This window comes from Delphinapterus leucas, chromosome 8, assembly GCF_059928025.1.
Source record: "Delphinapterus leucas isolate spDelLeu-1000000601 "Yukka" chromosome 8, BTC_Dleu_Yukka2, whole genome shotgun sequence".
NCBI classification, from domain to species: Eukaryota; Metazoa; Chordata; class Mammalia; order Artiodactyla; family Monodontidae; genus Delphinapterus; species Delphinapterus leucas.
In genome coordinates this window covers 111,082,237-111,105,560 of record NC_143136.1, presented here as the reverse complement: position 1 = coordinate 111,105,560, position 23,324 = coordinate 111,082,237, and the positions used below count along the sequence as shown (strand labels likewise).

The 23,324-nt window shown below is 42.7% G+C and overlaps 1 protein-coding gene across 2 annotated transcripts in view; it reads left to right on the top strand.

Annotated features, from left to right (window-relative positions):
- The window catches only part of OCA2 (OCA2 melanosomal transmembrane protein), a 249,191-nt gene that overhangs the window by 140,504 nt on the left and 85,363 nt on the right, over positions 1-23,324 (top strand). For both annotated transcript variants that reach the window (XM_022590517.2, XM_022590518.2), the window contains exons 15-17: positions 942-1,089; positions 3,501-3,558; positions 6,178-6,286. In XM_022590517.2, coding sequence (XP_022446225.2) covers positions 942-1,089; positions 3,501-3,558; positions 6,178-6,286 — 315 coding nt within the window. The remainder of the gene's footprint in view (positions 1-941; positions 1,090-3,500; positions 3,559-6,177; positions 6,287-23,324) is intronic.

Below are 23,324 nucleotides of genomic sequence, written 5' to 3'. Positions count from 1 at the left end.
AAAACCATGGTGGCATTTTCCTTGTCATTGAGCCCAGGCTTGTGCACTGCTTCACAGGTCTTGGGAGAATTGCCCTGCCTTGACTCTGCTCTGAGCTAGTGTCAACTGATCTAATCCTGCTTGAAAGTGTGTGTTCTTTTAATTTCATCTTGAATTTTTAAGATATGTAGTATAGTGCATTGTACATGAGAGGTGATTCATGAAAATACTGTGCTTCCTTATATTCTTTTAGTGGATATTTTGAGAAATTTATGTAGTATCTTTAACAGTAAACTAGAGGTTAAAAGCAAAATTTCATAAGATATTCTAGTATTTTAGGAGCCAATGAATTGGCAATTCATTTTTCTCTTCTCTATTCGAAGAGGTTTAAATTCATTGATGGGTGAAAATTTGCCTCATTCTTTTAATTTCAGAAGTGCATAAAGTTGTCTACATTTCTCTCCTTTGTGTTCTTTCATAGACTCAAGCTCAACTTGGGGGCCTGGTCAGGAGGGAGGGCTCTCCCCATCTCCTGCTATTACCAAATGCCCTACTGGGGAGACCAGGCACCACCTACTACACTTGTATTTCTGATGTGTATTAGATCTGTTTCAAAGATTGGGCAATGTCTGGATTTTGAACTGATATCTGAACTACTGGCTCCAAGAAGTAATTTCTTGGGAGGGAAAAAGTTTGTTGGGTGCTTTGATACGCCTATTCAAGAATTTATTCTTCACCCAAAGAGTTGAAATTATCTTTGCATCTACTGTAATTTTTAAAAGTCAGCTTTGTCTTCTGGTTCTCTCATAATAACATGAAAGCTAAGAAGCCACTGCTTTGGTTTGGTCCTTGGAGATCTGCATCACAGGTGTGTGTTTTCTGTTCTTGGAGGGTGCTGAGGGGAGTAGGTGCTGATGTCTGAGATTGCAGGAGAATGAAGCCTTGGCTTTCCTTTCCTGCAGAACTGAAGCATGAGATCCATGTCTGGCGCCTTACTGCACAGCGCATCAGCCCAGCCAGCCGTGAGGAGACAGCGGTTCGAGGTCTACTCCTGGGGAAGGTGCTGGCACTGGAGCGCTTGCTGGCCCGAAGGCTGCACAGCTTCCACAGGTATCAAGTCAGGCCCTGCTCAGACCACTCTTGGTTTACAGCAGTGGTTCTTATCTTTACCAGTTATACTCAATGGTTGGATTGTATCAACAACCTATTTATGACCACCCTAAGAGTGTCCAAATGTCATGTGCAAAATGTGGGCTAAAGTGATTGTGAAGAGTGCCCCATGGTATTGCGAAAGAGTAACACTAGCTGCATGCTACTAAGTAAGTTTTGGGTGCCATACACTGTGCTAAACCTGTTATGATGCAGCATTTTATTTAACTCTCACTTAGCTCTCTGGAATGTGTGCTGATATTAGCCCCAGCTTAAGGATGAGAAAACTGAGGCTCAGAGAATTTGAGCAACTTGCCCAGGGTTTTGCATCTAGGAAAGAGTGATGCCAGGAATTGAGTTCACACTCAACTACTGCCTGTCACACTTCACACTTAACACATTGCATAATAAAAATTAAAAATATATATATATATATAACAAACTAATCTAACAAAATATTCTCCCAGTAGTTGATTTTCCAGGAGCTCAAAGAATACCTAATTCCTGCTCAATTCATTTCTTGGAGTTTTTTTTTTTTTTTGGCCACGTTATGGCATGTGGGAAATTAGTTCCCTGACTAGGGATTGAACCAGGGCCCCCTGCATTGGAAGCACAGAATCTTAACCACTGGACCACCAGAGAAGCCCCTTGAGTTTGTTTTTAATCAAAGCTGAGACCTAACAGTAACAGTGAGGTGCTGAGTTTTTCCTCCCCACTCTGATGAGGTGCTGAGTTCCAACCTGTCTTTACGCTGGAAGTACTGACAGAAAGAGCGAGAGCCTGCTCACTCCTCAGGGATGTGGAAGCATTCCTGCAGTAGGGTTGAGAACTGGGTGGAGATGAGAAGTCTGTCACGGCAAGGGGAAATGTGAATTCTTGTGAAGGTAGTGAGAATGATCTTACATATTTCAGTTTGCTGAGACCAGCCCTGTGTTCCCAGAGAGCAGGCAAGCAGACTGAGGACAGGAGCTGGGCACAGTGCCAGTGCCAACCACTGAGGGCTGTCTAGTGTGGCTGTAGCCTGGTCTGAGAGTGGGGGGAGAAAGCCACAGGCGAGTATGTAGAGACTCACTCTGTCTAGAGATGTAGCCCAGTGTGAAGCACTGTCTCAGCATCCTCAGCTCCATCTCATCTCAGGACCTACCTGTATCCTGTGACGCTGGAGAAGCAGGACCTGGTACCCCCAGGCTACTGGAAGGCCCTGAGTTGCAGGCTGGGGACAGAGTGACCAACTTCAACAACAGGCATGGATCTTAAAAGGAAAAACTTTGTAAAATAAAGATGCAGGAGTAAATTGCCCTGAATGTATTTAATCTACTGGCCTTCAACTTTCAACGTGTTCCATCTGGTATGGATGTTAAGACACAGTCAGTGTATCTCAGGGTTAAAATGTGAAGAATTCACCAAGTTTCCATCAACTCATCCTGTTTTGATCACAGAAAGGGAAACTGAGGCCCAGAGAGGGCAGTGGCTTTGTAAGGCCACACAGTCACTGGAAGCAGATAGGAATGAGGGTGATCTAAGGCATGTGCTAACTCTTCAGGTCCTGTTTCTACATTTTATTTTTAAAAATTGTCCTTAGAACCATTCAGTTGGGTCTGCTGTGATTTCCTTTAGTGTCTGTACTGGCTGTGTGGTCGACCTCCACTGACACTATGACACGTGAGTGCTAATGAAGACTAAATTCTCCACCACACAGCTTCTTTTTCCTAACTGGTGAGGGAGGAAATAAAGCAGAAAAGAAAAGATGAGTTGATAGGAAAGGTTAAAAAAGAAGGGCAAGTTGGAACAAATAGAGGTGACAAATGGAAATAGAGATGGGCGGATACCATGACCAGAGGGGGAAGGAAGCAGACCAGAGGGGGAAGGAAGCAGACATAAGTGCTTCAAAGTAGATTTCCAATTGATAAAAATCACCACTAAAGCAAGTGGCATTTCTTTTACTGTTTTTTTCCTTTTATTAAATTATAAATATAACACATCCTCATTTTGAAAAAAGATTCAGAAAATTAATAAGTAAAAAGAGGAAAACCAAGGTGGCTTACTGTCTCATTCCCCTGTTGACATTCTGGCCAGTGTTCTTCTGATGTTTCCTGTGCTATGCTCGCACATGCCTCGTTGAACCGTCCGGTCATTTCATGTATTACTTTTCCTTGGGAATCTAGAATGAGCATCTTTTCCAATTCATGAGCCCAGTTCTACCAGGCTTCTTACACCACGAGGCCTGCCCCATTCTGTGGCCGCACCTGGCGTCACACTGTGGACGGCGTCCAGGCCAGGGGACCATGCTGTGTGCCACTGCTGAATGCCACCTTGCTGGCCTCACCGCTCGATGCCACCAGGAAAATGATGTCTGCCCTTTTCTCTTTTAGACAGATCTCACAGGAAGATAAAAATTGGGAGACCAATATCCAGGAGCTACAAAGAAAGGTATTGTGGTTTCTTTTCTCAGGGATTCCTTGAAGAACAGAGTAGATTCCTTTTCCTTACTTCATGTGAAGTTGCAACTGAAAGTCATCTTTCTTTTATTCCTGTAGTTGTACACAAGACATAAGTTATTTCCAGGAATTAATGGGAAAGATAATTTTCCAGACATGGTAGGCTTATTTTGTCCAGGAATTTAAAAGGTAAACTTATTATGTTCCTTTAAAATAGGGCAGTACTTTCTGTGGTTGGCCGGCTCTCAGCTCCCCCTGACCCTGAAAGGCAAGTCTGTGGCTCCCATTGTGTGGGTGAGGAGATGGAGGCCAAGACAAGGGAGGCGTGCTGCTTGAGATGGAACACCTTTTGGGGCAGAGATGGGGTGTATGTCTTTTGTTGTACAGCTCTGACGTTGGGAGGCAAAGCTCATTTTGGGCTCTTTTGCTCACTTTCCCACCTAGGTGGAATTTCTCAGCCCCCCTGAGGACGCATAATGCCCCTCTCCCAGCTCAAGATCTGCTGGAAGTCATTTATATCTTCATGAAATTTCAAATCCAGGTAGTTTCTTTCCTAGGGAGAGGTTGAATACCCATTCTCTAATTATGATAGGAACATTTTGTCCTTCGCTAAAGGAAATTTAGACATTGGGACCTGGTAGATAACATGTTCTTTGAGTCTGTCCTCCCAGCATCTGTCCCACTCAGATGGTCAGGGTTAGGGAAGACGGGAGTGGCTATGACATTTTTCTGGCTTCAGGCTTAAACGGACCCTGCCCACCTTTTCTAGTAGTTCTGGCTGCAAGTTAGGGATGAGACTGTGTACCTCTTTGTATACCTGGTGGACAAGGACTGGGGAGCTGGGCATTACCCCTGCATTGTTTCTCAGACTTCTCACTTTGATGACCTCAGATAACCAAAGGATAAAATTTGACAGGCACCCCAAAATAACAGAGTACAAACTTTGATCATCTTATACCAGCCGAGTGACACTGGAATATTCTTTGACCTCCCTGCTCCCTCCATTTCCAATCCTGGAGTCGACCATGGTAATACCCAGTTTCTGTGGTTAACCTGGCCCAGGGAGATACCATGCCCCTTTCTTCCTGATTCTCCATCACAGACTCATCTAGCAAAATTGGCTTCCTTGGTGGGGGAAGGGGAAGATGAGTGGGGGCCGGCCAAGCCTTGGCAGTGGGTGGGGAAGGAAAACAGGAGCTCCCAAAGCAGCCCCCATGGCGTGTGAGCAGGGGGCCAGGGGCTGCTGCCAGAGTCGTTGTGACACAGAGGGATATGCTTGTGGTTTTTATGGCAGCAGCTTTAACTGTGTGACCAGAGAAATCAAGAGAGAATACCTATCTCTAACTCTACCTATACCTACACCCATACTCATGTCTGTGTCTAGGTCCATGTCCATGTCTATACCCCTGTCTATACCCTTATCTATATCTACATCTATCTCTACATCTATATCTTTATCTATACCCATAGCTCTGTCTATATCTACCCATACCTACACCTGGATCTATATTTATATAGCCTTATCTATATTTACATCTAGACCTGGATATCTTAGGCATAGACTAACAGACAGAGGTGCTAGTGGGACCACACTGAGGAAAGGACATAGTGCAGCTGTTGGTTCACACCGTGGAGTGTGATTCACACAGGGGCCTAGTTAGATGTGTGTGCTTCTTGGGACCTAACTCCTTGCCCCAGTCCCACACAGCACAGCACCCTTTGGGGACCTTGTCCTATCTTGCCCTGTGGCTCAGGCCCACTGGAAGGAGGTCTGCAACTCCAAGGTTAAGGAAGGTGCTGCAAAGTACCTCCCCTCGCCCCCTGAATGCCTGGGGCAGGATCCCATATGTGTCATCTGGTGACTAGGGGACTGCTAAGTGCATTCAGCAGAAGTCCTGTTATTGCAAGAACATTTTAACCTCAGTGCCACATGAGCAGAGATTTGCATAATAGAGGGAAAGCTAAACTAAAAGGCTATTAACACACAGTACCCGTGGAAATGCATGTGTCTTGAAGGGCCAGGTCCCTGGAGGTTAATGTGTAGGCTTCACAATGGCTTTATTTTATCTGATGCTGGCAGTGGGCCTGGGAACAGCTTAGCATCTCTGTGTCATATTGAAAATGCATTTAGTCAGGTGTCATTTAAAAGGATTGTACTGGGCTTCCCTGGTGGCGCAGTGGTTGAGAGTCTGCCTGCCAATGCAGGGGATGCGGGTTCTTGCCCCAGTCCGGGAAGATCTCACATGCCGCGGAGCGGCTGGGCCCGTGAGCCATGGCTGCTGAGCCTGCACGTCCGGAGCCTGTGCTCCACAACAGGAGAGGCCACAGCAGTGAGAGGCCCGTGTACCGCAAAAAAAAAAAAAAAAAAAAAAGGATTGTACTATATTTTTTATGTTTATTTTTCATAGGTTTTGATTTCAAGATTTTGAATGATCTAATCTTAAATCTGTACAGTTTTCCTTGTAACACATGATCTTATCTTTCAAGTTCAAGTTGCTATATTTTTCATCATAAGGAGAAATTTGTAGTGATTCAAATCACGTAGGATTGTGGACACATTGCAGAAATCAGATTACACTGAGTAAATGAGTTGTGTTTTCCTCTCTCACAGCACAGGATATCAGACAGGATTCTGCTCGCCAAATGCCTGACAGTGTTGGGATTTGTTATCGTCATGTTCTTTCTCAATTCGTTTGTCCCTGGTGTTCATCTTGATATTGGTGAGTCTAATTTTTGGGGTAGCTTTTGTTGATAGGCTTTCCAAGTGACATCACAGTCTGGAAGGGAATGTTTCAAAGCTTGTTCCCAGATGCTGGTGAGGGCTGAGAGGGATAGTTTTCTGGAGGAGAGGGAGAGGAGGACAGAGAGGGCGAGGAGGACAGAGAGGGCGAGAGAGAGATACATCTCAGTGCCATGGGTCCTCAGCCCCTCCAGGTTTAACATTAGAAGGGATAGAGAACAGGGTGGATAGCATCATCTCTATCATACTTAATAATCAGATCTTCAAACTGTTACCTGAGAAACACCTCTAGAAGAGATAAGAGGTCATATCATCAAGGCCACAGTCCTGCAGTTTGTGCAACCTGACCTGACGATTAGATGAGAGACATTAGTGAAGGGGCCAGAGAATTACAAGAAGTCTACGCTGGTCCTTCTCCTTACCCAATGGTGCATCCATTTTCCCTATGCAACAGAACTCCATTCTCCCACCTGCTCCCATAGATTTCTCTTCTCTTGCTTTCACAGTCTTATGGCTCTCACTTTGTACTTTCCCAAAGTCTAGGTTGTGTAGCCCATCCCCACCTGACACATGGCCATCTTGTAGAATGAGTTCACCAGATATCGTGTTTACCCTGGCATTCTTCTACTCTCCATCAACATTTTCATGTTACTTAGATCTTTCTAGTTGATTTAATAGTTATCTCTATTGGTGTCATTATTTAAAACAAAATAAAACCACTTCCAAAACCCACCTCACATGAAAGTATAGATATAAAGTTAAATTTGAAGAAGTGTCAAGGAGCATTTTCTTTAAACAAAATCTTTACCTATGGTTTTCCTTCAAAAGTGAGCTCTGCTAATATGTTTTTATAAAAATTTGACTTACTGCAACATTTGAAGAATATAACCTCTGTAGAAAGCAAAGCTTCTTAACTGTGTAAAATAGACGGATAACATGGGCAGGCTTAGTTATTCGAACAACAGCATTGCTCCTTTAGTTCTTGGCTACCACTAGGAATCTTTATATCTCTAAAGATTAAACAAGTACAACAAAATTGGTATTTTGTGGGCATACGGGTTCCATTAGATAATTCTTTTGGGTGTTCACAGATTATTTTGTTGTGGTCCGAGTGCGGGTTGGAAAAGAATTTCCAGACACAAGACAGAATGTAAGGAAGATAGGGTTTATTAAAGAGAAGGGTCACTGCAAGAACAGTGGACTGACTTCCCGGTAGTCAGGGAAAGTCGACAATGAGCATGGGTTGCTTGTCTGCTTTTATAGCCGGGGAACCTGTAAGTCATCTGCTGACTGGGCAGAGTACGTATACTTTCAGTGTGCTGAGCGAGAGAAAAACAGGGCAAAGTCTTTCCTTATATGGAATGGGAAAGGGACAGGGCATGGTGCTTGGGAGGGATCTGGGTCATTGCAATGGTCACATTGTGACAGAGTGATGGGAGTCCTGTAACTCTTTGTTCTGGCAATATTTGCCCTTTGAGTTTACCTTGTTCTTTGTCCTTGGAGCACACCACATTTCCCCCTCTCTTTATTTAAATGGCCAATTCTTTGGCCCTATTGGATCCCTGCTCATGTCTACCTACCTGCCTAGCTCCTTCTCAGGTGTTTGGGAACCCTTTTTGTAAGGAGAATGGCCAACAATTTCTCTGGCTGCTTCCTGCTGGTTGGGGGCATCGTAGGGGCCCCGGGTTCCTGATGCCTGCTCTGTCAGGGTGTGTTCACGGAGGGAGATGAGAGTCCAGGGAATGATAAGAAGGCTTGTTCCAATGTAGTCCGTGTGCCAGCTGGCTGGTACCCTTGTTGTAGCACCATCTGGAAGTGAATATTTTGAACCTGTTGGGAGATGAACTTAGATAATGTGTTAATAATGCAGGGGCCAAACAACAAAAGGAAGGCTATCAGGATTAATGGTCCCGACAAGGGCAATAGCCATGTCCATATCTGGATCCCCACAGAGGAGAGGAGGCTAGAAAGCCAGCTGGGGCCCTGTCCTGCCCTCTCTTTTAAATCTTCTATTAATTTGATGTTTTTCTTTAGAATCTGAAGGTTTTCTTCAATCTGGCTGGAGGTGTTAAGCAGCATATCTAATTTAGTAGGGCACAGACACTCCCTGCCTCAGCTGTTATAACATTAAGGACCCTCCTATTTTGTAAGACCACCTCGGCCAGAGAGCCTAGGGCTGACTGCTGTTCCTCAATGGCTGCTACTGTAGCCTTCCAAGATTCCTGGTCCATGATGGTGAGATAGAGAACACTCCTCTGTAAGAGGGGTATGCCTGCAAACCAAAAGAGCCCTCTAAAGACACTATGTATTATGTTGGGCCTATCAAGAATTGGTTTATTGTAAGCATGCCCAGTCAGTGGTTTATTTTTGTCTCTCCCAGACAGGTCTTAAGGCCTCCTCAAGGAAGGACCCAAGGTTGGGAATGCCTCTTGAGGAAGCTAAATCCTTTGTAATGGTCGCCTCTGGGACCACAGCACTAATTGTGCGGGAGCCCCTTTCAAAGTGTGGGAAGATCCAGATAGACCCCGTTACCACATAGAAATGAAAATCCAGTGCCCCTCAAAGATACCCCTGTTGTGGGTCCCCAGAGCCAGGCCCTGACCTTTTGGGAGTTTTCCTCTGGAAATAGACTGGGGTCCCATGGCCTAGGATTAGATTGGGAAGGCCAAACTCTGAGGAAGTAATCATCTATACAAAAAGGGGAGAATCCAGGCTCTGACTTATTATGAGTGTGACGGGGGGAATTGGCATAACAAATTTCTGAATATTAGCTGAATTATATTATATTTTGGAGAAGAATCTTGCCAGGAGGTTAAACTAAGTGTCCATTGGTCACACCGATCCCCATGTATTTAGTTCCAAAGCCCGAGCTGTTTATGGGGATATGGTCTTCATTAATATATTTCTTAGTCTCATTTTTCCTTGAATTTCCCCAACACAAAGTGAAATTAGCTTCATGTACATCATATTTATTTTCCTCTGGGATTCCACTCCAGGCTAGTCTGATTAAAATTGAGGGTATAGTTACAAAGAGTCATTTAGCCAGCCCAAAATTGGTCCCCATCCATCCAGGTTTTGGAAACAGAGCTGTGCCTCATCTGCCCAAGCTTGGGCTAATGCCCATATCCTGTTTTTCTCTTCATGAGTACAAGTGGTCAGGACTACATGAATGTCTTGCCAGGTCAGGTCAGAGGCTATAGTGAGGGCCTGAAATTCCTTAATAAAAGTGGTGGGATCCAGACTGAAGGAACCTAACTTGTTTTGAATTTGGGAAATGTCAGACATGGGAAAGGGAACATGGACTCTAATAGTGCCCATGTATCCATTTGCTACTTCCCTTAAGGGAAGCATATTAGAATCTGTTTCCTGGTGTTGGGCAGTCCTCGATCTTATGTGGGGAGGGGAGGGGGGCTTTCGCCCTGATAAGGGAGTGGCTGTTGGACAGCTGTGGGTTGAGGTGGGGTGGGTGCTGAAGCAAAGGGGGTTGATGGGGTGGAGGACAGGAAAGGTCGAGTAGAGGATCGTCTAGGAGATCTGATGGAGAGGGAGACAGAGGGGGTCAGGGGGATAAGGCAGCAACAGAAAGACACATGCGGCATGAGTCCCTCAGATTGGGATTCTAAGTAAGGGCTATAAAGGTCTGGACATAAGGAGCCTCTGAGTCCTTTCCTTGTTTCTGGCAAAAGAGATCAAGTTGGAGGATTGTGTTATAATTTAGTATGCCATTAAGAGGCCATTTTTCTTGGTCCCCCAGTTTATACTGGGGCCAAGCTGTGTTACAAAACAAAATGAGCCTCTTCTTTTTGTGATTTTCAGGGTCAAATATTTTTCCAGTTCCCGAGGATACAGCCGAGGGGTGAGTCTAAGGGAGGCCCCCGAGACGTAGCAGAACCCATTCTTAGCCTATATGCCATAGAATGGGGGTACTGAGAGTCACTGGCTGACAGAAAGCCATCCTCATTGTCACAGTGATCTCTCCATGTGATTAATGCACAAAATAGGCCGACAGTCCCAACAGTTGTGTCTGACAGTGAGAGGTGACCCCTGAGCATGTGACTAAGGTACAAACCATGTGACTGAGGCACAAACAGTGCGACTAAGGCACCGTGCAACTCAGGCAAAGAAAGAGAGAGAGATTCCCAGGACCCACTGGGTGACTCACCATTTGGTGATTCCCTGAAACGTGAAAAGGCACTCCTGGGATGGCTCAGATGCAGCCTGAGCTCCTGTAAGTCAATCCAGATGGAGAAAAAGGTGAAAGTAACATAGAAGACAGGCTGAGGAATCCACCTCGTGGTCCTGCTAGGAAGGCGGCAGCCAAGGGGAGGGGGCTCAGTGTTCTGCTTGAACCAATTTGTGCCTCACAGAGCATGGAAATTGTCTTGCTGGGGGTAGACACTCTAACAACCTGATCTGTTCCGTGACTCCCTTATCCTTTCACGGGAGTCTTCAAGTGGCAGGCACCCTAATGGCTTTTAAATGCCTGACCCATGCCCGCACAATATCAATTGGCCTAGTCCTCAGAAGGAAGACAGAGGCACCCTCACCCGTTCTGGGCAGCAGTTATTGGGTTGAAGTGAGCCGTGGAGCCTTCGGAACACACCAGGGTGTGGCCCTGGCCAGAGTCCCTGTTGCTTCCACGGCAACTTGCCTGTTCACAAAGGGTCCCAAGAAGTGAGGAGAGGAGGTGGCGGAGGAAAGGAGGTGGGGGAGGAGATCCCCCCAAGAGATATCCCCATATGGACCACCAAAATGTCGTGGTCTGAGTGTGGGTTGGAAAAGAATTTCCATACACAAAGCAGAATGTAAGGAAGATAGGGTTTATTAAAGAGAAGGGTCACTGCAAGAACAGTGGACTGACTTCCCGGTAGTCAGGGAAAGTCAACAATGAGCATGGGTTGCTTGTCTGTTTTTTTTTCTTTTTTTTTTTTAACATCTTTATTGGAATATAATTGCTTTACAATGGTGTGTTAGTTTCTGCTTTATAACAAAGTGAATTAGTTATACATATACATATGTTCCCATATCTCTTCCCTCTTGCGTCTCCCTCCCTCCCACCCTCCCTATCCCACCCCTCCAGGCGGTCACAAAGCACCGAGCTGATATCCCTGTGCCATGCGGCTGCTTCCCACTAGCTATCTACCTTCCGTTTGTTAGTGTATATATGTCCATGCCTCTCTCTCGCCCTGTCACAGCTCATCCTTCCCCCTCCCCATATCCTCAAGTCTGTTCTCCAGTAGGTCTGTGTCTTTATTCCTGTGTTACCCCTAGGTTCTTCATGACATTTTTTTTCTTAAATTCCATATATATGTGTTAGCATACGGTATTTGTCTTTTTCTTTCTGACTTATTTCACTCTGTATGACAGACTCTAGGTCTATCCACCTCATTACAAATAGCTCAATTTCATTTCTTTTTATGGCTGAGTAATATTCCATTGTATATATGTGCCAGCCAGGGAACCTATAAGTCATCTTCTGACTGGGCAGAGCATGTATACTTTCAGTGTGCTGAGCGAGAGAAAAACAGGGCAAATGTCTTTCCCTATATGGAATGGGAAAGGGACAGGGCATGGTGCTTGGGAGGGCTCTGGGTCATTGCAATGGTCGCATTGTGACAGAGTGATGGGAGTCCTGTAACTCTTTTTTCTGACAATATTGGCCCTTTGAGTTATCTTGTTCTCTGTCCTTGGAGCACACCACATATTCTGCTTGTTTTCTTTATTTTTTCTCCATGTTGGCAAAGGTTATTAAGCTTGAAGGAAAGTTACTGTCTCAGCTACAGGAGCTTTCAAATCTATAATATTTCATTGGTAGCTACTTTATGAGAAACAGGTCATAAAATTGTATTTAAACTTAACCATCATACTTACAATTGTTCTGCTTACAACTTTTTAAAATTGAAGTATATTTGAATTACAGTGTTGTGTTACTTACTGCTATACAGTAAAGTGACTCAGTTATACATATATATACATTCTTTTTCATATTCTTTTCCATTGAGGTTTATTGAATGTAGTTCCCTGTGCTATACAGTAGGACCTTGTTATTTTGTTTCTAACTTTATTTGAGATTCTACTTTAAAAGAACACGTCACACATTTTAAAAACTGAAGAAATGTATTGGAGTTTGCATGCAATTTTGTTAGCATTTGGCAGTGGTATTTGTAGAAATGATAATACTTTTAAAAGTTAAAGTCGCATCTTTTCCCGTATCTATGGACTTTAAAAAATCTTGATTACCATGAAACTTTTAATTTTAGCCTGAGAAGTCTATACTTTTTACTAAGATGTCACATCTTTTTTTGTGTGTTGTTGCATCTGGGATTGAAAGGTTTATTTTGTTTCTGCTTTCAAATCTCGTGTTTTCAGTTAGGATTGTGTACAAATGATTTTATCTGGGGATCCTAGAACACGTAATCTGTATATTTGCATATTCACTGTGATGGGAAAGAGTTAGGTTGACTAAGAGAAAGGCTTGATTAGCATCTATGTTAAATGGAATACAGTTTCCTTAGAGTTACAGTAACTCTCTTAATGGGAACAGGGGCAAATTTAATGCAAGATCTTCCCAGGGCTTCAGCAGATAGAGATATGATCGTTCGTCTTTGGTGAAGTGCTGTTTTGAATATGACATACTGGGTAAGTTGAGCATAATACAATGTAATGCCATATAACATGAGGTGATGTCACATTACACAACATGCATCATGTAACATGTGACATCATATAACACAATGTGATGCCACATGGCAAGGTGGTATCATATAAGGTGCACCATGTAACACAATGTAACATCACATAATACAGTGTGGTGTCATATAACACCATGTCATGTCATGAAACAAAACATGACATCATATAATATATTCCTTTATTTAAACATCATAACCTAAGCACAGCAATGATTATCATTATTTTTTCTTCTTACTTTATTTTTTAAATTATCATAGAGCAAAACTGATTTTTCTTTTCAAATTCAAAATTCTATGAACTTTAACAAAGATGTTTATTTATGTAACTGCCACTATAATCAGAATACAGAAGAGTTCCATCACGCCTCCCAAAATTTCTTTGTGTTATTCTTTTGTATCACCCTCTGCCTTAATGCTGGTGACTCCTGATATGTTCTCCATCACTATAGTTTTGTCTTTTGGAGAATGTCATATACATGGAATCAGACAACCTTTGGAACTGACTTCTCTCACTCAGATTCATCCAAGTTTTTGCAGGTATCAATAGTTCATTCTTTTTGTTGCTGAGTATTCTTCCATGGTATGGATATACCACATTTTGTTTATCCATTGGCCCATTGAAGGGCATTTGGGTTGTTTCCAATTTTTGATGATTGTGAGTAGAGCTACTCCAAACATTTGTGTACATGGTTTTGTGTGAACTTAGGTTTTTATTTCTCTTGGGTAATTACCAAACAGTGGGACTGCTGGATCATATTGTGAGTGTGTGTTTAGCTTTAAAAAAAGCTGCTGCACCACTTTTCAGAGTGACTGTAGCACTTTGCACTTCCACAGTAGTATATGGGAGCTCCAGCAGCTCTACATCCTCACCAGCATTTGGCATGATTAGACTATGCCTTAAATCTAGAACTCACGCTTTATAATCATTTGTTTACCTCTCTGTCCCCTGGTATCCCCCTCCCCAGCTAGATTCAAGGGCATGGTCCATGTCTTCTAGGCTTTTCTCTACTCAGTGCCTTGTGTTAATGCCTGACACATTAGTAGATACAATATATAGGTATATGGAATGCATGAACAAACTTCTTATTGATTCTTATAGATTCCAACTTATTTCATGATTGTGAGAATATCATGTGTGGCTGACTCAGCCTGTGTTCTCTAGAGAGCAAAGCCTTGTGTGGGTGTTCTTCATTGGAGAGTATGATCCCAGGAAAGAGAAGTAAGGGACAGAGAAGTAGGGTGGTGAAGGGAGTGAGTCAAAACAAGGCTGAATCACTATCTGGCTACATTATGGGCCACTGGTCACTCCATACAGTAGGATTGTCTGAGAAGAAACACGAGATGTGTCTCAGGACTGTCCATGGGGTTGCAGGGAGAAAGAGGGAACATTTATCCATTGGTCCAAGTTCTTTCCCATGGAATGCCAACTTTCAGGTGCATCCAGCTAATAAATGCAGGAAGGCCATGCAACAGAGGAGCCCCAGCTGGAAAGCAGCTGTTGGTGCATGGGCTCAAAGACAAATTTGGTCAGGGTGCACCTGTATGAGGACATGTTTACACAGAGCTGGCCACTGCCATAAACTTCTGGTGAGTGACTGGAGAACCCTGAAGGACCCAAGTGCAATAGGTGGCACAACAGTGAAGAAAGAAAAGTGACTAAGGGCCATGGTCGCAATTCATATGCATCTGGCAAAGAGACAGTTCCCCGATGTGCAGGGATCTTTATCTAAAATGTACACTGGAATTAACTCCATATTGCTCAAGCTGTTACGTACAGACAGGTCCATAGTCTCCACATGAAATTCTTGGTGCCAGATATGTTTCAAAATTCAGATATTTTTGTTTATATTTTATGAAGACAATTAAGTGTACACACAATTTTATATGATGGAACAACCCCGAAAGGTTCAGGCCCAGCACCCTGTCCTCCGAACATTAGTAATTCTACAGTGAAACCTGAATATTTTCTACAAGGTGGGACAAATTATGACCACAGATAGCCTCATTTCAGTTCAAATCAGGTTTTGTTGAATTTTGACATAAAACATAAAAAATTTGCTTTTCCAAACTTTAGGATTTTAGAATCGTGGATGACTGATTATGAAAACTATAGGAATCAGCAAGCTGGATTCAAAATGTTATCTTTGTCTTTAAAATTTAAAACCTTGATTAACAATTTTCTAGGTCTCCTTCTTTGATAATTAGCTCAGAACGTCCCCCTAGGTTCTCTCACAATGAGTTTGATTAGATTTCAGTTCTGGAGATATTTCTGTAATTATTTCCTTGATATGGTTTCAAGGAAACTGGTGTTGTCAGTGTCCTTTGGTGTACTTTGTTGAGAAATTTTATTGTCTTTGTTAAAGTATTTTTAGCTACCAGTAAAACAATCTACTTGATATCAAGCAAAATAGGGGATTATTAGAATGATACTGGGCTAACCCGCAGACTCCAAGGGACAGTGGGCTCTGTGAGAGAGGGGTTGGAGTGGAGTGGGGAAAGCAGACTTAGGAAGTAGAAAGGCATCCAGACAGAGGACATACTGCTGTCCCCCAGACACATTTTGTTCTCTTCTAATTGCCTCGTGCTTCTCCATGGACCATTTTCTTGTCTTTTTTCTGCTCATGGCAGAATAGAGATGGTCTCATTAGTTTCCCAATTTATAGGATCTCAATTTCAGCCACACAAAGAGAAATGACTATTTTGAATCCCAAATTCCTTGGAGAAGAGTTTGATTGACCCAGGTTGGGTTAATTTCCTTTCCTAACCCAGAAATTATGACCAGGATAACAGGGCCACATGGAAAACATGGCCAATCAATTTAAAAGGAAAATATAACTAAAATATTAAAAATACCTATAAATTAAGTGAAAGATACAAAATGGACAGGAATCCTGAATAGACTCTTCACAAAAGAAGATATTAAAATGACTGAAATTGGGCTTCCCTTGTGGCGCAGTGGTTGAGAGTCTGCCTGCCGATGCAGGGGACACGGGTTCGTGCCCCGGTCCAGGAAGATCCCACGTGCCATGGAGCAGCTGGGCCCGTGAGCCATGGCCGCCAAGCCTGCGCGTCCGGAGCCTGTGCTCCGCGACGGGAGAGGCCACAGCAGTGAGAGGCCCGCGTACTGCAAAAAATAAATAAATAAATGCTGAAATTACCAATAAGCATATGAAAAGGTGCTTAACCTTGTAAGTCACCAGTAAAATGTGAATCTGAACCACAACAAGATACTGCTATATCCACACCTAAATGGCTAAAATTAAAGGCTGACAACACCAAATATTAGAGAATATAGAGCAACAGAAAGTGTCATACACTGCTGATAAGATTGTAAATTTGTACAGACTTTTGAAAATGATTTGGTAGTATTACCAAAGTTTAGGACAATGCATATCTATAGCCCAGAAAGTTTGTTCTTAGTTATATTCCCAACAGAAATGTGTATGTCTGCACACCAAAAGACATGTCTTAAAATGCTCATAACAGCATTATTTATAGTAACCCCAATCTGGAAGCCATTCCATATCTATCAACTCTAGAACTGATAAATTGTGAGATAATCATACAGTGGAATACTATACAGAAATAAAAATAAATGTATTCCTGAAACTGTAACGATGTGACTGAATCTCACAAACATGTTGAGCAAAAGAGAAATCTGATTGAAACTCATATAATACATAGTATATGATTCCAGGCATGAAGACTCAGAAACGGGCAAATCTACTTTATGGTGTTAGGAGTCAGTGGTTGAAGGGAGAGTGTAAGGAATGGAAGATCTAATTCGGCTTTTGTTGATAATGTCCTGTTTCTTGCCCTTGGAGGAGGTTACATGGTTGAGTTTCCTTTGTAACTGAGCTATATGGTTTATTTAAAATCAATGCACTTTTCTGTGTATATGCCATAGTTCAATTAAAATGTTTATTAAATGATTTAATGAATATATTTACTGTATCATTCAGGCTTCTGCAAGAAAACAGATGACATACTCAAACTTGGCAATTTGAATGAATTTACTATCGGGCAAGATGAAGGAATCCACAAGGGGTAGAGTGGTATCCCAGAGCCAGTGTGTGCATGTGTGTGTGTGTGTGTGTGTGTGTGTGTGTGTGTGTGAGAGAGAGAGAGAGAGAGAGAGAGAGAGTTCCTTCTAAGAACTAGAAGGATGTAATGACAAGGCCACCTTGACAAGAGCTGTGTGACCTTCAGTGAAAGGACTCTGTAGGGAGGGGTCCAAACTAATGAATGCTGTGAGCCCTTGTACCCAGACTCCATCTCCTGCTGGGCCTCCCCTTGCAGAGCACAGCTGGAATCCTGGGTATGAGAACCTCTTGATGTGGTCCACACAGGCAGAGAGTGGGAAGGGGTGGAGGAGAATGGAGAGGGATGGGTAACTCAGCACGTTCCTGTCCACCTACATTCTCCCGTCAGTATTGGTGGAAAGCTTTAGTTGCAGCAAAATGCTTAGAAATAGTATCACTTATTTTTTAATTATCTTTTTTCAACCTCAATTATTTAAAAACTACTGACTTGATGTAATCATGGTGTTTCCTAAGTCTGATTGGAAGAGCACAAAGCTTCCAGGTGTTGAAACGGAGCTATGAGCTTCCCTCTGAGCTTTGATGTCAAAGCTGCTGCTGGATGTTTGCAGCCACATCCCTGGATCGAGTAGAGTTAGGGAAGATCGGAGGCCAGATTGCCCTGGTTCAAAGCAAAGCTCCAGTAATCAGTTGCTTGATGCTTGGGGACACCTGTAGCATGTCTCAGTGCTCCCTGTAAGGAGGTTGTGAGGACTGAATCACCTCATACAGGCAGAGGTCTCAGAAACAGCACCTGGTGCCGGGTTGAGTGTGATGTGAATGGACAGTTTATGCTGATTGCTAAACAACTCAGGAAAATACAGGATGATGAAAAATGGCCTTGCTTTTGCTGGATTTAAAAAGGAAACTAGAAAGAATAGGACTTTTCTCATGAGAGGACACCTTGCAGACAATATAGTAATTGCACAGGTAATGAGATGCTCCCTCCTTTTGGTCCCAGGCAGTTGCCCTATGTGTGGTTAGTAGAACTTAACCCCTTGGTGACTCTGCTCATTGTTACCTTCAAATCTAACTCATCCCATGCTGCCTGTCCTACTTGCCCACCCAACTGTGGACTGGGAGCTCCCCAAGAGCAGGCTTCAGCTTGTACCCTGGAATCTCAATGCTTGGGTGAATGACAGGTTCAGTGGTAGATTTAAAACTACCCCCTGGACACCCACAGTATTTCTTTGCAACAGAAAGTCTTATTTGTGATAAATCTCATGTGGCTTATTTTAGGTAGTCGATGGCCAACACACATTAGATACCTCACCAAAGGAGAGAGGCAGGGTAGTTTCTACTCCATCCAGTACACACAAGCCATTCATGAGTTTTTCTTGTTTGAAGGATGAATATGAGGTTTGTAACTGTTAAGATATCCTCTAGAGATGCATCCTGTGTGGCTTAAGACATATAGGTTATCTCATCTTAACTTCAGGTAGTGGATTCATCAGGACAGTATTGCTTTTGATCAAAGGCACCTGAAAGGGCTTCCCTGGTGGCACGGTGGTTGGGAGTCTGCCTGCCGATGTGGGGGACGCGGGTTAGTGCCCCGGTCCGGGAGGGTCCCACGTGCCGCGGAGCGGCTGGGCCCGTGAGCCGTGGCCACTGGGTCTGCGCGTCCGGAGCCTGTGCTCCGCAGCGGGAGGGGCCAAAGCAGTGAGAGGCCTGCGTACCGCAAAAAAACCCAAAAAACAAAGGCACCTGAAAAATGTCCAGAGCAGGACCAGGTACAATATGTTCTGTATAAAAAGACTGCAAGGTTTCAGATAGAACACAGTCAAGTTGTATCTCTGAGCACATGAGACAGATCGACTTTTGGGGAGAGGTTTCACACGTGGAGTTACCAGATATGTTTTTAAGTAGTGAAACCATCCCATTTGAAGACTGAGCACATGAGAGGAGTCCACCTTGGTGCAATGGAAAAACACTCTCACAGACTGGGGGCTGAATCTTGGTTTTGCCCCCAACAAGCTGTGTAGCCTGAAGAAAACCTTGGGAGCCTCAGAGTTTCCTCATGGGAGGGGTTGCTGCAAGGTGACCAGAGCTCCTTGCCAAGGAGGCTGCTTAACAAATGGTAGAAGTCCTTGCTCTGCTTTCCTCTGAATCGTATTGCCCAGGGCTTTAGGAATGGGGGTAAAATGACCTATTTAGCTCTTTGTTTTGCATTGAAACTTGGCCCTGTTGGAGATTTGAGTGAGAAAGTACAGAGCCACCTATCATAGGTTTTGTTTTAAGCAATGGCAGAGCTCTTGATGAGAGATTAATGCCCCAAGAGGGTGTTGATAAGAGTGCCACAGGATAAAGACAGCTCAGGTAAATGTTACTTTTTATCTTTATCCATCTCCACCCAACCGAAATTTTAATTTTTAGAAGAGTCTCAATGGCAGGTTGTTAGAATTTGTAATAGAATGTGAAGCTGGGAACTGTATTGTTCCTATCAGCAGCCTTTTCTTCCAGCATGCTATAAAACAAATACCACTTCATCCTTTATCGCTGGGTGTCATTGAGGAGCCAGCACTGAGTGAGAATAGAATGGAATGTTATTGGCAGTGACCTGGGGGGACACATTAGGAGGTACTGCTGGGACTTCTCAGTGAAGGCACCAGGCATTGTCAAGCAGATGTACTTATGCACAGGCAGTTTGATTAGTGCCACTGGTTTCTGCAGGCAGTGTGATTAAAGTTAAGGGAGAAAGTGAGGTTTTGCCAGAGACAGGGAAGACTTCATTCAATTGCAGGTTATTGAAGGGAATTTTTCTGACACAATTAAACTCTGTGAATACAGAACCTATTATAAAGTTGGCTTCATGAGTACTATGACAGGAGTTTTGGCTGGAAGGAAATTCAGGCCTCCACAAATGATAAAGGAAAACAGAGAGTCTTACAGGAGCTTCTGTCTTCCTGTCCTGACTGGTATTTCTCTTATGATCATGGAAAATAACTTGTGTTTTTACTGAGTTTGAGAGATTCTTATTGCCATATAGCAGAGCAAACAATGAGATGCCATTTATGTTTGTAGAAAAGCATCATTCAGAGAAAGGGCAATTGGTGCAATATTTTCCTTACTGAGAATTTAAAGAAAAGACATGATGATCAATCAAGGAATCTTTAGAATAAAAATCAAGTAATTAACCAGCAGATGTGATGGATTAGGTAAGCAACTATCTGTCTTCAGTTCTGTGGTAGATGCTCTGAACAGTTCAGACCAAAGTGATAAAGTCTAATCAGGCAGACAAAGCTGCACACATGGAAAAATCAGGCATTCCAGCTACTTTGCTTAGAAAACTTCAGTGGTTTCTCTCTGTCTGCAGAATGAAGTCCTAGCACCTCTGCAAAAGGATAATGCACTTCCCAAGCAGGACATCTTTCTTACTTATTTTTTTTATTGTGGTAAAAAATATATATCATATAAAGTTTGTCACTTTATCATTTTATCTAATTTTTAAACATCTTTATTGGAGTATAATTGCTTTAAAATGGTGTTTTAGTTTCTGCTGTATCACAAAGTGAATCAGCTATACGTATATATATATCCCCATATACCTCTTGCATCTCCCTTCCACCCTCCCTATCTCACCCCTCTAGATGGTCACAAAGCATGGAGCTGATCTCCCTGTGCTATGCAGCTGCTTCCCACTAGCTATCTATTTTACATTTGGTAGTGTATATATATCCATGCCACTCTCTCACTTTGACTCACTTCCCCTTCTCTGTGTCCTCAAGTCCATTCTCTATATCTGTGTCTTTATTCCTGTTCTGTCCCTTGGTTCTTCAGAACCTTTTTCTTTTTTAGATTACATATATATGTGGTAGCATACGGTATTTTTTTTTCTCTTTCTGACTTATTTCACTCTGTATGACAGTCTCAAGGGCCATCCCCCTCACTACAAATAGCAGTTTCATTTCTTTTTATGATGAGTAATATTCCATTGTATATATGTGCCACATCTTCTTTATCCATTCATCTGTCGATGGACACTTAGGTTCCTTCCATAACCTGGCGATTGTAAACAGTGTTACATTGAACATTGTGGTACATGACTCTCTTTGAGTTATGGTTTTCTCAGGGAATGTGCCCAGTAGTGGGATTGCTGGGTAATATGATGGTTCTATTTTTAGTTTTTTAAGGAACCTCCATACTGTTCTCCATAGTGGCTGTATCAATTTATATTCCCACCAACAGTGCAAGAGGGTTCCCTTTTCTCCACACCCTCTCCAGCATTTAATTTTTGTAGACTTTTTGATGATGGCCATTCTGACCGGTGTGAGGTGATATCTCACTGTAGTTTTTTTTTTTTTTTTTTTTTTTTGCGGTACGCAGGCCTCTCACTCTTGTGGGCTATCCCGTTGCAGAGCACAGGCTCCGGATGCGCAGGCTCAGCGGCCATGGCTGATGGGCCCAGCCGCTCTGCGGCATGTGGGATCTTCCTGGACCGGGGCACGAACCCGTGTCCCCTGCATTGGCAGGCGGACTCTCAACCACTGCGCCACCAGGGAAGCCCCCCTCACTGTAGTTTTGATTTGCATTTCTCTAATGATTAGTCATGATGACCTTTCATATGTTTGTTGGCACTCTGTATATCTTTTTGGAGAAATGTCTATTTAGGTCTTCTGCCCATTTTAGGACTGGGTTGCTTGTGTTTTTGATATTGAGCTGCATGAGCTGCTTGTATATTTTGGAGATTAATCTTTTGTCAGTTGCTTCATTTGCAAATATTTTCTCCCATTCTGAGGGTGGTCTTTTAGTCTTGTTTATGGTTTCCTTGGTTGTGCAAAAGCTTTGATGTTTCATTAGGTCCCATTTGTTTATTTTTGTTTCTATTTCCATTTCTCTAGGAGGTGGGTCAAAAAGGATCTTGCTGTGATTTATGTCAAAGAGTGCTCTGCCTATGTTTTCCTGTAAGAGATTTATAGTGTCTGGACTTACATGTAGGTCTTTTCTCCATTGTGAGTTTTTTTGTGTATGGTGTTATGGAGTGTTCTAATTTCATTGTTTTACATGTAGCTGTCCAGTTTTCCCAGCACCAATTACTGAAGAGGCTGTTTTTTCTCCATTGTATACTCTTGCCTCCTTTATCAAAGATAAGGTGACCATATGTGCGTGCGTTTATCTCTGGACTTTCTATCCTGCTCCATTCATCTATCTTTCTGTTTTTGTGCCAGTACCATACTGTCTTGATTACTGTAGCTTTGCAGTATAGTCTGAAGTCCGGGAGCCTGATTCCTCCAGATCCATTTTTCTTTCTCAAGATTGCTTTTGGTATTTGGGGTCTTTGGTGTTTCCATACAAACTGTAAAATTTTTTGTTCTAGTTCTGTGGAAAATGCTCTTGGTAGTTTGATAGGGATGGCATTGAATCTGTAGATTGCTTTGGTAGTATAGTCATTTTCACAATGTTGATTCTTCCCATCCAAGAATATGGTATATCTCTCCATCTGTTTGTATCATCTTTAATTTCTTATATCAGTGTCTTATAGTCTTCTGCATACAGGTGTTTTGTCTCCTTAGGTAGGTTTATTCCTAGGTATTTTATTCTTTTTGTTGCAGTGTTAAATGGAAGTGTTTCCTTAATTTCCCTTTCAGATTTTTCATCATTAGTGTATAGGAATGCAAGAGATTTCTGTGCATTAATTTTGTATCCTGCTACTGTACCAAATTCATTGATTAGCTCTAGTAGTTTTCTGGTAGCATCTTTAGGATTCTGTATGTGTAGTATCATGTCATCTGCAAACAGTGACAGTTTTACTCCTTCTTTTCTGATTTGGCTTCCTTTTATTTCTTTTTCTTCTCTGCTTGCTGTGGCTAAAACTTCCAAAATTATGTTGAATAAAAGTGGTGAGAGTGGGCAGCCTTGTCTTGTTCCTGATCTTAGAGGAAATTGTTTCAGGTTTTCTCCATTGAGAATGATGTTGGCTGTGGGTGTGTCATATAGGCCTTTAATATGTTGATGTAAGTTCCCTCTATGCCTACTTTCTGGAGGGTTTTTATCATAAACGGGCGTTAAATTTTGTTGAATGCTTTTTCTGCATCTACTGAGATTATCATATGGTTTTTATTCTTCAATTTGTTAATATGGTGTATCACGTTGATTTATTTGCATATATTGAAGAATCCTGCATTCCTAGGATAAACCCCACTTGATCATGGTGTATGATCCTTTTAATGTGCTGTTGGATTCTGTTCACTAGTATTTTGTTGAGGATTTTTGCATCTATGTTCATCAGTGATATTGGCCTGTAATTTTC